Source organism: Haemorhous mexicanus, chromosome 25 (assembly GCF_027477595.1).
Source record: "Haemorhous mexicanus isolate bHaeMex1 chromosome 25, bHaeMex1.pri, whole genome shotgun sequence".
Taxonomy (NCBI): Eukaryota; Metazoa; Chordata; class Aves; order Passeriformes; family Fringillidae; genus Haemorhous; species Haemorhous mexicanus.
The window spans coordinates 3,088,580-3,105,119 of NC_082365.1; the positions used below are offsets into that span (position 1 = coordinate 3,088,580).

A 16,540-nucleotide genomic window follows, 5' to 3' on the forward strand; every position below is an offset into this window, starting at 1 on the left:
AGACCCATTCCCACTTTTCCAGGGCTTTTCCTGAGGGTCATTCCCCCTTTTCCAAAGGTTTTCCCCTAAGAGCCATTCCCTCTTTTCCAGAGGTTTTTCCCAAGACCATTCCCTTTTTCCAGAGGATCTACACAAATCCACTCTGGAATTCCAGAATAGGGGCTGGATCCATAAAATTCCCAGTCTGGGAATGGCAGGAGAGGTTAAATCCATAAAAACCCCTCTGGAATGGCAGGAGAGAGGATGGATCCATAAAAATCCCACTCTGGAATGGCAGAACAGGGAATGGATCCATAAAATTCCCACTCTGGAATGGCAGGAGAGGTTGGATCCATCCCCATCCCACTGGGAATTCTGGCACATCCCCCACAGGCGCGGAGAAGAAACAAAAAAAAAGCCTTTTTTTGTTTTGTTTTGTTATTTTTTTTCCTCCATAAAAAGCTCCTGAATCCATTTTATTGCACAAAGAAAGGAAAAGATTCCCACTGAAGCCATCCTCGGCAGCTGGAATTTCAGCCAAGGAATTCCACCTTCCCTGGGAAGTCCAGGGAGAATTCCCAACTCCTCAGTTCCTCACGGAGCCACCACAGGGCGTTTCCTGCTCCAGACCAGCCCAATTCCACCCCAAAAGTGCAGGAAGCCAACTGGGATTTCCAGGAATTTGGGAAAGACAACCTTGCCCAAGATCCCCCTCTTCCCTATCCCCATTTTTTTTTTTCCATTCTTTCCAACCAAATTCCAGCCCTGGAGTGAAAGTGAAGGGAAGAAGGAAGGATCTTTCTTCCCATCCAACTTGGAAAAAACAAAAAAAGCTGGAAAATCCTCATTTTTAAATATTCCTGTGCACACTCAGCCCAGTTTAAAACTTACCACGACAATCCCAGGAATTCCAAGCCCCAAATCCCGATTTTAAAGGAATTTTGGCACTTTTCCCCATGGAAAAATCTGGAATTTTAAGGACTTTTTGTGCTGCTAGAGAGCAGAACCTCTGAGGAAGGCAGGGTGGAAGCAAGGGAAGGTTTCTCCAGCCATTCCAAGAAATTGAAGGAAGCAAAGGAGAGGGAAAAAAGAGGAGGAAAAGGTGGGATTAGGGATCAATAGCTTATCCAGGTGGGGTTTTCCAAGTCCCCATAGAAAAATAAACGGAAGCTTTGCTCCTGTCCATGTAAACATTTCCAGCTCCTTGGAGCTTCCCAACACTTCCTCATCCTAAAATTTGGTGCCTTTTCCTTCCTCTCCCAGCGCTCTGGAATTGCTGCCAAAGGCAGAGGGAGGAGCAGGATGGTTCTCCTGGGGTTTTGGGAAGGGATTTTCCCATCCCATGGATCCCTCCCAAGGCTTGGGGTGGGATTGGCAAACCCCCCCCGTGAGCAGGAAGGGTTTGGGTTTTCCATCCCTCAATTCCATGGGGAGAGCAGGGTGGGATTGGGATGGAGCTGTCACCCCCCTGTCCCAAACAATTCCATAGGGTGGGATTGGGATGGAGCTGTCACCCCCCTGTCCCCCACAATTCCATAGGGTGGGATTGGGAAGGAGCTGTCACCCCCCTGTCCCAAACAATTCCATAGCAACAACAGGATTGGGATGGAGCTGTCACCCCCCTGTCCCCCACAATTCCATAGGGTGGGATTGGGATGGAGCTGTCACCCCCCTGTCCCACACAATTCCATAGCAACAACAGGATTGGGGTTGGGATGGAGCTGTCACCCTCCCTGTCCCAAACAATTCCATAGGGACAACAGGATTGGGGTTGGGATGGAGCTGTCACCCCCTGAGCCCCCTCTGAGCCCCTCCCTGTCCCAAACAATTCCAGAGGGATAAGAGGGTGGGATTGGGATGGAGCTGTCACCACCCTGAGCCCCTCCCTGTCCCAAAGAATTCCATAGGGATAACAGGATTGGGATGGAGCTGTCACCCCCATGAGCTCCCCCCTGTCCCCCACAATTCCATAGGGATATCAGGGTGGGATTGGGATGGAGCTGTCCCCCCCCCGAGCCCCTCCCTGTCCCACAATTCCTTAGGGATAACAGGATTGGGATGGAGCTGTCAACCCCTGTCCCCCACAATTCCATAGGGATACCAGGATTGGGATGGAGCTGTCACCCCCCTGTCCCACAATTCCATAGGGATACCAGGGTGGGATTGGGATGGAGCTGTCCCCCCCGAGCCCCTCCCTGTCCCACAATTCCATAGGGATAACAGGATTGGGATGGAGCTGTCAACCCCTGTCCCCCACAATTCCATAGGGATACCAGGATTGGGATGGAGCTGTCACCCCCCTGTCCCACAATTCCACAGGGATACCAGGGTGGGATTGGGATGGAGCTGTCACCCCCTGAGCCCCTCCCTGTCCCACAATTCCATAGGGATACCAGGATTGGGATGGAGCTGTCACCCCCCTGTCCCACAATTCCATAGGGATACCAGGGTGGGACTGGGATGGAGCTGTCCCCCCCTGAGCCCCTCCCTGTCCCCGCTCGGGGCTGGCTCGCAGCTCCACGGCAGGGGCGGGGCTGGAATTCCCCAAATCCCGCCTCAATTCCCGGAATCCTGCCGCAGCTCCCGCTCAGGTGGAGTCATCCAGGCCTTTGTTGGGATGCTCGGAGGGGGCCCGGCAGAGCCTGTCCATGATTCCCTGGAGCATGGGCTGCACGATTCCCAGGAGAGGCCGCTGGGAGGAGTCCCCGTCCCAGCAGGCTTCCATCAGCTGCCAGCATTCCTCATCAAACACCGGCAGCCGCTCCGGACGCACCCCTGGAAACACAGCGGGATCAGCAGGAATGCCAGGAATGCCAGGGAAACCCTGCCCGCAGCCAGGGAAAGGACGTGAAGGAGCTGGGTGGCACAGAGGGATCACCAGGAATGCCAGGAATGCCAGGGAAACCCTGCCCGCAGCCAGGGAAAGAAGGTGCAGGGGTTGGGTGGCACAGAGGGATCAGCAGGAATTTCCAGGGAAAGCCCTGCCCACATCCAGGGAAAGAAGATGGAGGGGCTAGGTGGCACAGAGGGATCACCAGGAATTTCCAGGAACTTCCAGGGAAAGCACATGGATGGGCTGGGTAGCACAGAGGGATCACCAGGAATGCCAGGAATTTCCAGGTGGAGGGGTTGGGTGGCACAGAGGGATCACCAGGAATGCCAGGAATTTCCAGGTGGAGAGGTTGGGTGGCACAGGGGATCACCAGGAATTTCCAGGGAAACCCTGCCCACATCCAGGGAAAGAAGGTGGAGGGGCTAGGTGGCACACTGGGATCACCAGGAATTTCCAGGGAATGCCCTGCCATGCTCACACCCAGGGAAAGCAAATGGAGGGGTTGGGTGGCATGGAGGGATCACCAGGAATTTCCAGGTGGAGAGGTTGGGTGGCACAGGGGACCACCAGGAATTTCCAGGAACTTCCAGGGAAAACACGTGGATGGGTTGGGTGGCACAGCAGGGTCACCAGGAATTTCCAGGGAATGCCCTGCCATGCTCACATCCAAGGAAAGCAGGTGGAGAGGTTGGGTGGCACAGCAGGATCATCAGGAATTTCCAGGGAAAGTACTGCCCACATCCAGGGAAAGAAGGTGGAAGGGCAGGGTGGCACACTGGGATCACCAGGAATTTCCAGGGAAAGCAAATGGAGGGGTTGGGTGGCATGGAGGGATCACCAGGAATTTCCAGGTGGAGAGGTTGGGTGGCACAGGGGATCACCAGGAATTTCCAGGAACTTCCAGGGAAAACACGTGGATGGGCTGGGTGGCACAGAGGGATCACCAGGAATGCCAGGAATTTCTAGGTGGAGAGGTTGGGTGGCACAGGGGATCACCAGCAATTTCCAGGGAAACCCTGCCCACATCCAGGGAAAGAAGGTGGAGGGGTTGGGTGGCACACTGGGATCACCAGGAATTTCCAGGAACTTCCAGGGAAAACACGTGGATGGGTTGGGTGGCACAGCAGGGTCACCAGGAATTTCCAGGGAATGCCCTGCCATGCTCACATCCAAGGAAAGCAGGTGGAGAGGTTGGGTGGCACAGGGGATCACCAGGAACTTCCAGGGAAACCCTGCCCACATCCAGGGAAAGAAGGTGGAAGGATTGGGTGGCACAGAGGGATCACCAGGAATGCCAGGAATTTCCAGGTGGAGAGGTTGGGTGGCACAGGGGATCACCAGGAACTTCCAGGGAAAACACGTGGATGGGTTGGGTGGCACAGCAGGGTCACCAGGAATTTCCAGGGAATGCCCTGCCATGCTCACATCCAAGGAAAGCAGGTGGAGAGGTTGGGTGGCACAGGGGATCACCAGCAATTTCCAGGGAAACCCTGCCCACATCCAGGGAAAGAAGGTGGAGGGGCTGGGTGGCACACTGGGATCACCAGGAATTTCCAGGGAATGCCCTGCCATGCTCACACCCAGGGAAAGCAAATGGAGGGGTTGGGTGGCATGGAAGGATCACCAGGAATTTCCAGGTGGAGAGGTTGGGTGGCACAGGGGACCACCAGGAATTTCCAGGAACTTCCAGGGAAAGCACGTGGATGGGCTGGGTGGCACAGAGGGATCACCATGAATGCCAGGAATTTCCAGGTGGAGAGGTTGGGTGGCACAGGGGATCACCAGCAATTTCCAGGGAAACCCTGCCCACATCCAGGGAAAGAAGGTGGAGGGGTTGGGTGGCACACTGGGATCACCAGGAATTTCCAGGGAAAGCAAATGGAGGGGTTGGGTGGCACAGAGGGATCACCAGGAATTTCCAGGGAATGCCCTGCCATGCTCACACCCAGGGAAAGCAAATGGAGGGGTTGGGTGGCATGGAGGGATCACCAGGAATTTCCAGGTGGAGAGGTTGGGTGGCACAGGGGACCACCAGGAATTTCCAGGAACTTCCAGGGAAAACACGTGGATGGGTTGGGTGGCACAGCAGGGTCACCAGGAATTTCCAGGGAATGCCCTGCCATGCTCACATCCAAGGAAAGCAGGTGGAGGGGTTGGGTGGCACACTGGGATCACCAGGAATTTCCAGGTGGAGAGGTTGGGTGGCACAGGGGACCACCAGGAATTTCCAGGAACTTCCAGGGAAAACACGTGGATGGGCTGGGTGGCACAGAGGGATCACCAGGAATTTCCAGGGGAAGCCCTGCCCCGTGCCCATATCCAGGGAAAGCAGGTGAAGCCGATCCCAGAAATCTTTTCCAAAACTTCAGGAATTCTGGGATTTTTACCTTCCACCTCTCCACCACCAGAACAAAACTGGATTTCCCCACCAGCCCAGGTGTTCTGGAGCAGAGCCAAGCCCAGGTACCTCTCCTGACGTTGTTCCACAGGTGATCTTTGCTGGCACACCTCTCAAAAGCCTCAGGTAACTTCACATGGCCCGAGCAGAGGTACCAGAACAGGATCCCAAAGGCATAAACATCCACGGAATTGTCATATTTCCCTGGGAAAAAAAAAAAAACAGGGAAAAATCCCTGGGAGCTGGGCAGGCTGAGAGGTGATTCCAGGCTCCCACCTCCCCAAATTTAAACCTCAGGAAGGCAAAACTTGTGTGAAACCCAGGAGGGCAGCAGGAGCTGGGATCAAGGTTAAGCTTTTCCAATTCCCAGGATTTATAAATTTAAGCTGTACCAGGAATTCCCAACTGAGCTCAGGTGTGTTTAAACACCAACACCTGCAAGGCTCAGCTCTGTCAGAGCCAAACATCAGCCTCTCATCCCAGAAATCCACACAAATAGATGCTTCCAGTGGATCCCAACCTTACCCAAGCAGGAGCAGCTCTGGCAGAACAAAAGGATTGGGATAAGTGGGATTTGAATTTCCAAGTGGCTCCAAAACTCAGGAAAAACCCTCAGGGCAGCTGCCAGAATTCCCAGAGAATCCAAAGGGAGGAACAGCTTGGGAATTCCTCCCAGGGAATCCTTCCTGGAGTATTTCCCTATGAAAGCCAAGCCCTTCCAGCTTCCCCCTAATGATAATTTACCCTTCTAATTGCAAGGCTGTTAATTACCTCGGCAGAGCTGACCAACCCCATCATCCTCTGTCACGAGTGGCACTTACACCACAGGAAAAATCCAGGGCATGCACTGAAAGCAGGGAATTTCCTGGGGCTGGAATGACCTCAGGAGCTACTGAGAGAGGAATTCCAAGGAATTGCCTCAGAATTCCAGTGGATCCAGAGGCTCCTACCTGTGAAGAGCTCGGGAGCCATGTGGATGGGGGTGCCCACGATGCTGCCAGACATCATCGCCTCGGGTTTGCAGAACCCCAAATCTGTGATCTTGGCCCTGTTCTTTTTGTCCAGCTGGGGAAAAAAAGCCATAGGTAGGCATGTGAGAACCTCATTTGTCCCGTGAAATATTGATTGTTGAGATTGTGCTGGTTTTGCAAAAAAAAAAAGAAAAATTTAATAAATTTTTTCCTGGTTATTGTCATAACCACGTAATGAGAGTGATGCTGGAAAATAAAACAGCTCGAGATGTGTTCTGTGGCAGCAGCTCTCTGGTCACAGAGAGCAACACACAACTTTCCCAAGGCACTGTCCTGCCTCTGCAGAAGGTTCAGCACACAAAATTTGGGTCATTTTTGACCCTGTTCTCCAGCCCAGGCCAAGAGAAGAAGCCCCAAAATCTCTGCAGAAAGTTCAGCACAAAAAATTTGGGTCATTTTTGGCCCTCGAGTCTTTGCAGGGAACCTGGAGGAGATTCAGCACAGAAAATTTGTGTAATTTTTGGCCCTGTTCTCCAGCCCAGGCCAAGGGAAGAAGCCCCAAAATCTCTGCAGAAAGTTCAGCACAAAAAATTTGGGTCATTTTTGGCCCTGTTCTCCAGCCCAGGCCAAGAGAAAAAGCCCCAAAATCTCTGCAGAAGATCAGAGAAAAGAATGAGAAACAATTCTTATCTTCCCTTGCTGCATCTATTATTGTGAATATCTGGAATGTGTTATGGAGATTTGTTCACCAAAGGATGTTTATTTAATTAACCAGTGCTGATGGTGTTTGGATTGGAGAACCATTGAGGTCCAGATGTACAGAAACTGTCTATAAAATCAATAATTTTCTAGGGTTTCTTAATAAATAATTATATTTAACCCCCTTAAGAGGGTTTCTTAATAAAAAATATTATTAATCAGCCTTCTGTGAGTCATGGAATCAATGCCAATTATTCCCCAGCTGGGGGCTGAGGTGATTAGGGTTGGTGATTTTGTACATAAAGCCCTGGCCAGCATTAAATGCTGCCCTGTGTGAGAGGCTCCTGCTCCCTTTGGCCCAAAATTCCAGCCAGGAAAGGAGGCAGCAAAACCTCCCTGTGGCTGACACCAGCACAGCTTAAAAAACCCACCTGGAGACATTTATTCCCTGACTTAAATCTTGTTTTTCCCCACTAAAAAGGCTCTGGGGTTTTGCTCACCAGGACGTTTTTGAGTTTGATGTCCCTGTGCACCAAGCCCTGGCTGTGCAGGTACCGGATCCCCTCCACCACATCCAAGGCAATCTGCAACCGTGGCTCCAATTCCAGCCCAGCCTGAGGGAAAAACCTGGATTTTAGTCCTAAGTGTTGCTTTGGCCTGCTCTTCTTTGCTAAAATTGATTAATTCCAGCTTTATTTTACAGATTAATGGGGAATTTTTAATTACAGAATCAGTTTTGGCTTGGGAGATCAAAACCCATCCCATGGACAGGGGGGCATTTCCCACTAAAACAGGTTTAATCTGAAGGGAAAAACTCAGATTTTATGCCTAAATGTTGCTTTGGCCTGCTCTTCTTTACTAAAATTGAGTCATTCCAGCTTTATTTTACAGATTAATGGGGAATTTTTAATTAGAGAATCAGTTTTGGCTTGGGAAGGAGATTAAAACTCATCCTGTGGGCAGGGATACTGCACACTAAAACAGGTTTAGTCTGAGGGAAAAACTCAGATTTTATTCCTAAATGTTGCTTTGGCCTGCTCTTCTTTGCTAAAATTGATTAATTCCAGCTTTATTTTACAGATTAATGGGGAATTTTTAATTACAGAATCAGTTTTGGGTTGGGAGATCAAAACCCATCCCATGGGCAGGGGGCACCTCCCACTAAAACAGGTTTAATCTGAAGGGGAAAACTCAGATTTTATGCCTAAATGTTGCTTTGGCCTGCTCTTCTTTACCAAAACTGAGTAATTCCAGCTTTATTTTACAGATTAATGGGGAATTTTTAACTAGAGAATCAGTTTTGGGTTGGGAGATTAAAGCTCATCCCATGGACAGGGGGGCATTTCCCACTAAAACCAGGTTTAGCCTGAGGAGAAAAAGTCAGATTTTATTTCTAAATGTTGCTTTGGCCTGCTCTTCTTTACCAAAATTGAGTCATTCCAGCTTTATTTTACAGATTAATGGGGAATTTTTAATTACAGAATCAGTTTTGGGTTGGGAGATCAAAACCCATCTCATGGGCAGGGGGGCATTTCCCACTAAAACAGGTTTAATCTGAAGGGGAAAACTCAGATTTTATGCCTAAATGTTGCTTTGGCCTGCTCTTCTTTACTAAAATTGAGTCATTCCAGCTTTATTTTACAGATTAATGGGGAATTTTTAATTACAGAATCAGTTTTGGCTTGGGAAGGAGATTAAAACTCATCCTGTGGGCAGGGATACTGCACACTAAAACAGGTTTAGTCTGAGGGAAAAACTCAGATTTTATTCCTAAATGTTGCTTTGGCCTGCTCTTCTTTGCTAAAATTGATTAATTCCAGCTTTATTTTACAGATTAATGGGGAATTTTTAACTAGAGAATCAGTTTTGGCTTGGGAGATCAAAACCCATCCCATGGGCAGGGGCACCTCCCACTAAACCAGGTTTAGTCTGAGGGAAAAACTCAGATTTTATTCCTAAAAGTTACTTTGGCCTGCTCTTCTTTACCAAAATTGATTAATTCCAGCTTTATTTTACAGATTAATGGGGAATTTTTAACTAGAGAATCAGTTTTGGGTTGGGAGATTAAAACTCATCCCATGGGCAGGGACACTTCCCACTAAACCAGGCTTAATCTGAGGGGGAAAACTCAGATTTTATGCCTAAAAGTTACTTTGGCCTGCTCTTCTTTACTAAAATTCAGCAATTCCAGCTTTGTTTTACAGATTAATGGGGAGGTTTTTTAATTAGAGACTCAGTTTTGGGTTGGAAAGGAGATTAAAACTCATCCCATGGGCAGGGACAGCTCCCACTAAACCAGGCTGCTCCCAGCTCTGTCCTGGCATTTCCAGGGATAAAATAAAAACAAAATAAATAGGGAATAAGAGAATTTGGCACCTTCAGCCCCGTGTAGAGGTCCCTGTGCAGCCTCTCCATGATCAGCAGCACAGCAATGCTGGAGCCTCCTCCATAGCCATAATCGATAACGGAGCCATGCAGGTGCACCAGCCTCTCGTGGGACTGCAGGGACCTGCAGAGGGGTCAGCACCGAAAATTGGGGTCATTTTTATCCCATCCTCCAGCCCAGGCCAAGGGAAAAAATCCTAAAATCTCTGCAGAAGGTTCAGCACAGAAAATTGGGGTCATTTTTATCCCATCCTCCAGCCCAGGCCAAGGGAAGAAGCCCCAAAATCTCTGCAGAAAGTTCAGCACAGAAAATTTGGGTCAGTTTTGGCCCTGTTCTCCAGCCCAGGCCAATGGAAGGAGCCCTAAAATCTCTGCAGAGGGATCAGCACAAAAAATTGGGGTCATTTTTAACCCTGTTCTCCAGCCCAGGCTAAGGGAAGAAGCCTTAAAATCTCTGCAGAAGGTTCAGCACAGAAAATTTGTGTAATTTTTGGCCCTGTTCTCCAGCCCAGGCCAAGGGAATCCCTGAAGGGACCTGGAGCAGGTTCAGCATAAAAAATTGGGGTAATTTTTGGCCCCTGAGTCCCTGCAGGGACCTGGAGCAGATTCAGCAGTGAAAATTTGGGTCATTTTTGTCCCCAGCCTCCAGCCCAAGGGAAGAAGCCCCAGAGCTGCAGATTTAGATTCAGAGCAGCACAATCCTCAGCTGTCTGAGCCAATTAAACTCAAACAAAAAAACAAGCCTTTTTAAAGGTTAGAGTCACAAAAAAACCCATTCTTCTCTCAGCTGGCTGTGCCTGCAGCTGTTTACTGCAAAGCAGCTGCTCTCTGCACTGCAGAGCCACCCTTGGCTTTTTTGGGGATTCAGGCAGGACAAGGAGTGGGAGAAGAGAGAGGATTCACCACCAGGAATCAGGGGAGGAGAATTGCTGGTTATTATGGTCTGTAAACTCAGATTTCCTCTGAATTTGGACAGCACAGGCAGCAGGGAATCTGGTTAAGGCAGGAAGGAGCATTCCAGGAGCTCCAATCCCAGATTCCTGCAGCAAACCTGGCTGTGCACTCCGAGCTCTGGGCTGGGTGACAGAGGGGACATCAGCCACAGGCTGGGTGGCTTTTCCAGCTTGGATAATCCTGGGAAATCAACCAGATCCCTGTGGAATGAGGGAAGCACTCGGCACACAGACCTCATGTAGTGGAATTCCAGTGCCAGGTCGTTCCAGTGCTTCTCATCCGGAGGCACAACGGATTTGAGGGCACAGGGGAAGTGTCCCCCCCAGCTGTCACACAGGTACACCACCCCGTACTGGCCTCGGCCCAGCTCCCTGCCCAGCTTGGGCTTCCCTGCAAGGCACAATCCCAAAAATCAGCCCCAGTCCAAGGCACAAATCCCAAAAATCAGCCCAAATTAAAGGCACTAATCCCTGCAATCAGCCCCAATCCAGGGCACAAATCCCAAAAATCAGCCCAAATCCCAGGCACCAGCCCCAAAAATCACCCCCAGTCCAGGGCACAAATCCCAAAAATCAGCCCAAATCCAAAGCACCAATCCCAAAAGTCATCGCCAATCCAAGGCACAAATCCCAAAAATCAGCCCCAATTCAAGGCACAAATCCCAAAAATCAGCCCCAAATCCAAGGCACAAATTCCAAAAATCAGCCACAAATCCAGGGCACAAATTCCAAAAATCAGCCACAAATCCAAGGCACAAATCCCTGCCATCAGCCCCAATCCAGGGCACAAATCCCCAAAATCAGCCCAAATCCCAGGCACCAACCCCAAAAGTCATCCCCAATCCAAGCCACCAATCCCAAAAATCAGCCCCCAAATCCAAGGCACCAATCCCTGCAATCCAGCCCCAATCCATGTTTTTCCCTCCTGCACGTTCCCAGCTGTGAGGTGCCAGTTGAAACCTGGCTGGAAAATGGAGTGAAAATCCAAACTGGATTTTCTGGATAATGGAGTGAAAATCCAAACTCCTTCCCCTCTGCTGCTGCCTGGGGAGGAGGGGGAGCAGGAAACACTTCCCAGCAGGGACCCATCCCCAGCAGGGACCATTCCCAGCAATGTCCCCACTCCCAGCAGGATCCATTCCCAGCAGGATCCCCCTCCCAGCAAGGACCCAGTCCCAGCAGGGACCATTCCCAGCAGGATCCCACTCCCAGCAGGATCCCACTCCCAGCAGTGACCATTCCCAGCAGGATCCCTTCTCAGCAGTGACCATTCCCAGCAGGATCCCCCTCCCAGCAGTGACCATTCCCAGCAGTGACCATTCCCAGCAGTGACCATTCCCAGCAGGATCCCCCCTCCCAGCAGTGACCATTCCCAGCAGGATCCCACTCCCAGCAGTGACCATTCCCAGCAGGATCCCTTCTCAACAGTGACCATTCCCAGCAGTGACCACTCCCAGCAGTGACCATTCCCAGCAGGATCCCCATTCCCAGCAGTGACCATTCCCAGCAGGATCCCCACTCCCAGCAGGGACCATTCCCAGCAGGATCCCACTCCCAGCAGTGACCATTCCCAGCAGTGACCATTCCCAGCAGGATCCCACTCCCAGCAGTGACCATTCCCAGCAGTGACCATTCCCAGCAGGATCCCCGCTCCCAGCAGTGACCATTCCCAGCAGGATCCCACTCCCAGCAGTGACCATTCCCAGCAGTGACCATTCCCAGCAGGATGCCCACTCCCAGCAGTGACCATTCCCAGCAGGATCCCCACTCCCAGCAGGATCCCCACTCCCAGCAGGATCCCACTCCCAGCAGGATCCCACTCCCAGCAGCGACCATTCCCAGCAGGATCCCCACTCCCAGCAGGATCCCCACTCCCAGCAGGATCTCACTCCCAGCAGGATCTCACTCCCAGCAGGATCCCCATTCCCAGCAGTGACCACCCCCAGCAGGATCCCCGCTCCCAGCAGTGACCACTCCCAGCAGTGACCATTCCCAGCAGTGACCATTCCCAGCAGGATCCCCACTCCCAGCAGTGACCATTCCCAGCAGGATCCCCTCCCAGCAGTGACCATTCCCAGCAGGATCCCACTCCCAGCAGGACCATTCCCAGCAGTGACCATTCCCAGCAGGATCCCCCCTCCCAGCAGTGACCATTCCCAGCAGGATCCCCATTCCCAGCAGTGACCATTCCCAGCAGGATCCCACTCCCAGCAGTGACCATTCCCAGCAGTGACCATTCCCAGCAGGATCCCCACTCCCAGCAGTGACCATTCCCAGCAGGATCCCACTCCCAGCAGTGACCATTCCCAGCAGTGACCATTCCCAGCAGGATGCCCACTCCCAGCAGTGACCATTCCCAGCAGGATCCCCTCCCAGCAGTGACCATTCCCAGCAGGATCCCCACTCCCAGCAGGATCCCCACTCCCAGCAGGATCCCCCTCCCAGCAGGATCCCCACTCCCAGCAGGATCCCCACTCCCAGCAGGATCCCCACTCCCAGCAGGATCCCACTCCCAGCAGCGACCATTCCCAGCAGGATCCCCACTCCCAGCAGGATCCCCATTCCCAGCAGCGACCATTCCCAGCAGGATCCCCACTCCCAGCAGTGACCATTCCCAGCAGGATCCCCACTCCCAGCAGGATCCCCCTCCCAGCAGTGACCACTCCCAGCAGGATCCCATTCCCAGCAGGATCCCCACTCCCAGCAGGATCCCACTCCCAGCAGTGTCTCCCTCCCAGCAGGATCCCCCTCCCAGCAGTGACCACTCCCAGCAGTGACCACTCCCAGCAGTGACCACTCCCAGCAGGATCCCATTCCCAGCAGGATCCCCCTCCCAGCAGTGACCACTCTCAGCAGTGACCACTCCCAGCAGTGACCATTCCCAGCAGTGACCATTCCCAGCAGGATCCCCACTCCCAGCAGGATCCCCCTCCCAGCAGTGACCATTCCCAGCAGTGACCATTCCCAGCAGGATCCCCATTCCCAGCAGTGTCTCCCTCCCAGCAGTGACCACTCCCAGCAGGATCCGCTCCCAGCAGTGACCATTCCCAGCAGGATCCCACTCCCAGCAGTGACCATTCCCAGCAGTGACCATTCCCAGCAGGATGCCCACTCCCAGCAGTGACCATTCCCAGCAGGATCCCCACTCCCAGCAGGATCCCCACTCCCAGCAGGATCCCACTCCCAGCAGGATCCCACTCCCAGCAGCGACCATTCCCAGCAGGATCCCCACTCCCAGCAGGATCCCCACTCCCAGCAGGATCTCACTCCCAGCAGGATCTCACTCCCAGCAGGATCCCCATTCCCAGCAGTGACCACCCCCAGCAGGATCCCCGCTCCCAGCAGTGACCACTCCCAGCAGTGACCATTCCCAGCAGTGACCATTCCCAGCAGGATCCCCACTCCCAGCAGTGACCATTCCCAGCAGGATCCCCTCCCAGCAGTGACCATTCCCAGCAGGATCCCACTCCCAGCAGGACCATTCCCAGCAGTGACCATTCCCAGCAGGATCCCCCCTCCCAGCAGTGACCATTCCCAGCAGGATCCCCATTCCCAGCAGTGACCATTCCCAGCAGGATCCCACTCCCAGCAGTGACCATTCCCAGCAGTGACCATTCCCAGCAGGATCCCCACTCCCAGCAGTGACCATTCCCAGCAGGATCCCACTCCCAGCAGTGACCATTCCCAGCAGTGACCATTCCCAGCAGGATGCCCACTCCCAGCAGTGACCATTCCCAGCAGGATCCCCTCCCAGCAGTGACCATTCCCAGCAGGATCCCCACTCCCAGCAGGATCCCCACTCCCAGCAGGATCCCCCTCCCAGCAGGATCCCCACTCCCAGCAGGATCCCCACTCCCAGCAGGATCCCCACTCCCAGCAGGATCCCACTCCCAGCAGCGACCATTCCCAGCAGGATCCCCACTTCCAGCAGGATCCCCATTCCCAGCAGCGACCATTCCCAGCAGGATCCCCACTCCCAGCAGTGACCATTCCCAGCAGGATCCCCACTCCCAGCAGGATCCCCCTCCCAGCAGTGACCACTCCCAGCAGGATCCCATTCCCAGCAGGATCCCCACTCCCAGCAGGATCCCACTCCCAGCAGTGTCTCCCTCCCAGCAGGATCCCCCTCCCAGCAGTGACCACTCCCAGCAGTGACCACTCCCAGCAGTGACCACTCCCAGCAGGATCCCATTCCCAGCAGGATCCCCCTCCCAGCAGTGACCACTCTCAGCAGTGACCACTCCCAGCAGTGACCATTCCCAGCAGTGACCATTCCCAGCAGGATCCCCACTCCCAGCAGTGTCTCCCTCCCAGCAGTGACCACTCCCAGCAGGATCCGCTCCCAGCAGTGACCATTCCCAGCAGGATCCCACTCCCAGCAGTGACCATTCCCAGCAGTGACCATTCCCAGCAGGATGCCCACTCCCAGCAGTGACCATTCCCAGCAGGATCCCCACTCCCAGCAGGATCCCCACTCCCAGCAGGATCCCACTCCCAGCAGGATCCCACTCCCAGCAGCGACCATTCCCAGCAGGATCCCCACTCCCAGCAGGATCCCCACTCCCAGCAGGATCTCACTCCCAGCAGGATCTCACTCCCAGCAGGATCCCCATTCCCAGCAGTGACCACCCCCAGCAGGATCCCCGCTCCCAGCAGTGACCACTCCCAGCAGTGACCATTCCCAGCAGTGACCATTCCCAGCAGGATCCCCACTCCCAGCAGTGACCATTCCCAGCAGGATCCCCTCCCAGCAGTGACCATTCCCAGCAGGATCCCACTCCCAGCAGGACCATTCCCAGCAGTGACCATTCCCAGCAGGATCCCCCCTCCCAGCAGTGACCATTCCCAGCAGGATCCCCATTCCCAGCAGTGACCATTCCCAGCAGGATCCCACTCCCAGCAGTGACCATTCCCAGCAGTGACCATTCCCAGCAGGATCCCCACTCCCAGCAGTGACCATTCCCAGCAGGATCCCACTCCCAGCAGTGACCATTCCCAGCAGTGACCATTCCCAGCAGGATGCCCACTCCCAGCAGTGACCATTCCCAGCAGGATCCCCTCCCAGCAGTGACCATTCCCAGCAGGATCCCCACTCCCAGCAGGATCCCCACTCCCAGCAGGATCCCCCTCCCAGCAGGATCCCCACTCCCAGCAGGATCCCCACTCCCAGCAGGATCCCCACTCCCAGCAGGATCCCACTCCCAGCAGCGACCATTCCCAGCAGGATCCCCACTTCCAGCAGGATCCCCATTCCCAGCAGCGACCATTCCCAGCAGGATCCCCACTCCCAGCAGTGACCATTCCCAGCAGGATCCCCACTCCCAGCAGGATCCCCCTCCCAGCAGTGACCACTCCCAGCAGGATCCCATTCCCAGCAGGATCCCCACTCCCAGCAGGATCCCACTCCCAGCAGTGTCTCCCTCCCAGCAGGATCCCCCTCCCAGCAGTGACCACTCCCAGCAGTGACCACTCCCAGCAGTGACCACTCCCAGCAGGATCCCATTCCCAGCAGGATCCCCCTCCCAGCAGTGACCACTCTCAGCAGTGACCACTCCCAGCAGTGACCATTCCCAGCAGTGACCATTCCCAGCAGGATCCCCACTCCCAGCAGGATCCCACTCCCAGCAGGATCCCCTCCCAGCAGTGACCATTCCCAGCAGGATCCCCACTCCCAGCAGGATCCCCACTCCCAGCAGGATCCCCCTCCCAGCAGGATCCCCACTCCCAGCAGGATCCCCACTCCCAGCAGGATCCCCACTCCCAGCAGGATCCCACTCCCAGCAGCGACCATTCCCAGCAGGATCCCCACTCCCAGCAGGATCCCCATTCCCAGCAGCGACCATTCCCAGCAGGATCCCCACTCCCAGCAGTGACCATTCCCAGCAGGATCCCCACTCCCAGCAGGATCCCCCTCCCAGCAGTGACCACTCCCAGCAGGATCCCATTCCCAGCAGGATCCCCACTCCCAGCAGGATCCCACTCCCAGCAGTGTCTCCCTCCCAGCAGGATCCCCCTCCCAGCAGTGACCACTCCCAGCAGTGACCACTCCCAGCAGTGACCACTCCCAGCAGGATCCCATTCCCAGCAGGATCCCCCTCCCAGCAGTGACCACTCTCAGCAGTGACCACTCCCAGCAGTGACCATTCCCAGCAGTGACCATTCCCAGCAGGATCCCCACTCCCAGCAGGATCCCCCTCCCAGCAGTGACCATTCCCAGCAGTGACCACTCCCAGCAGTGACCACTCCCAGCAGGATCCCATTCCCAGCAGGATCCCCCTCCCAGCAGTGACCACTCTCAGCAGTGACCACTCCCAGCAGTGAC

General features: G+C 54.2%; 1 protein-coding gene across 2 annotated transcripts in view; it reads right to left on the minus strand.

Annotated features, from left to right (window-relative positions):
• Positions 1-927: 927 nt before the first annotated feature.
• Positions 928-16,540, minus strand: part of DSTYK (dual serine/threonine and tyrosine protein kinase) — a 32,052-nt gene continuing 16,439 nt past the window's right edge. For both annotated transcript variants that reach the window (XM_059867501.1, XM_059867500.1), the window contains 6 exons: positions 10,453-10,609; positions 9,257-9,389; positions 7,381-7,494; positions 6,161-6,275; positions 5,280-5,414; positions 928-2,754 (listed from right to left, as the gene is read on the minus strand). In XM_059867501.1, coding sequence (XP_059723484.1) covers positions 2,567-2,754; positions 5,280-5,414; positions 6,161-6,275; positions 7,381-7,494; positions 9,257-9,389; positions 10,453-10,609 — 842 coding nt within the window. In that variant the 3' untranslated portion in view covers positions 928-2,566. The remainder of the gene's footprint in view (positions 2,755-5,279; positions 5,415-6,160; positions 6,276-7,380; positions 7,495-9,256; positions 9,390-10,452; positions 10,610-16,540) is intronic.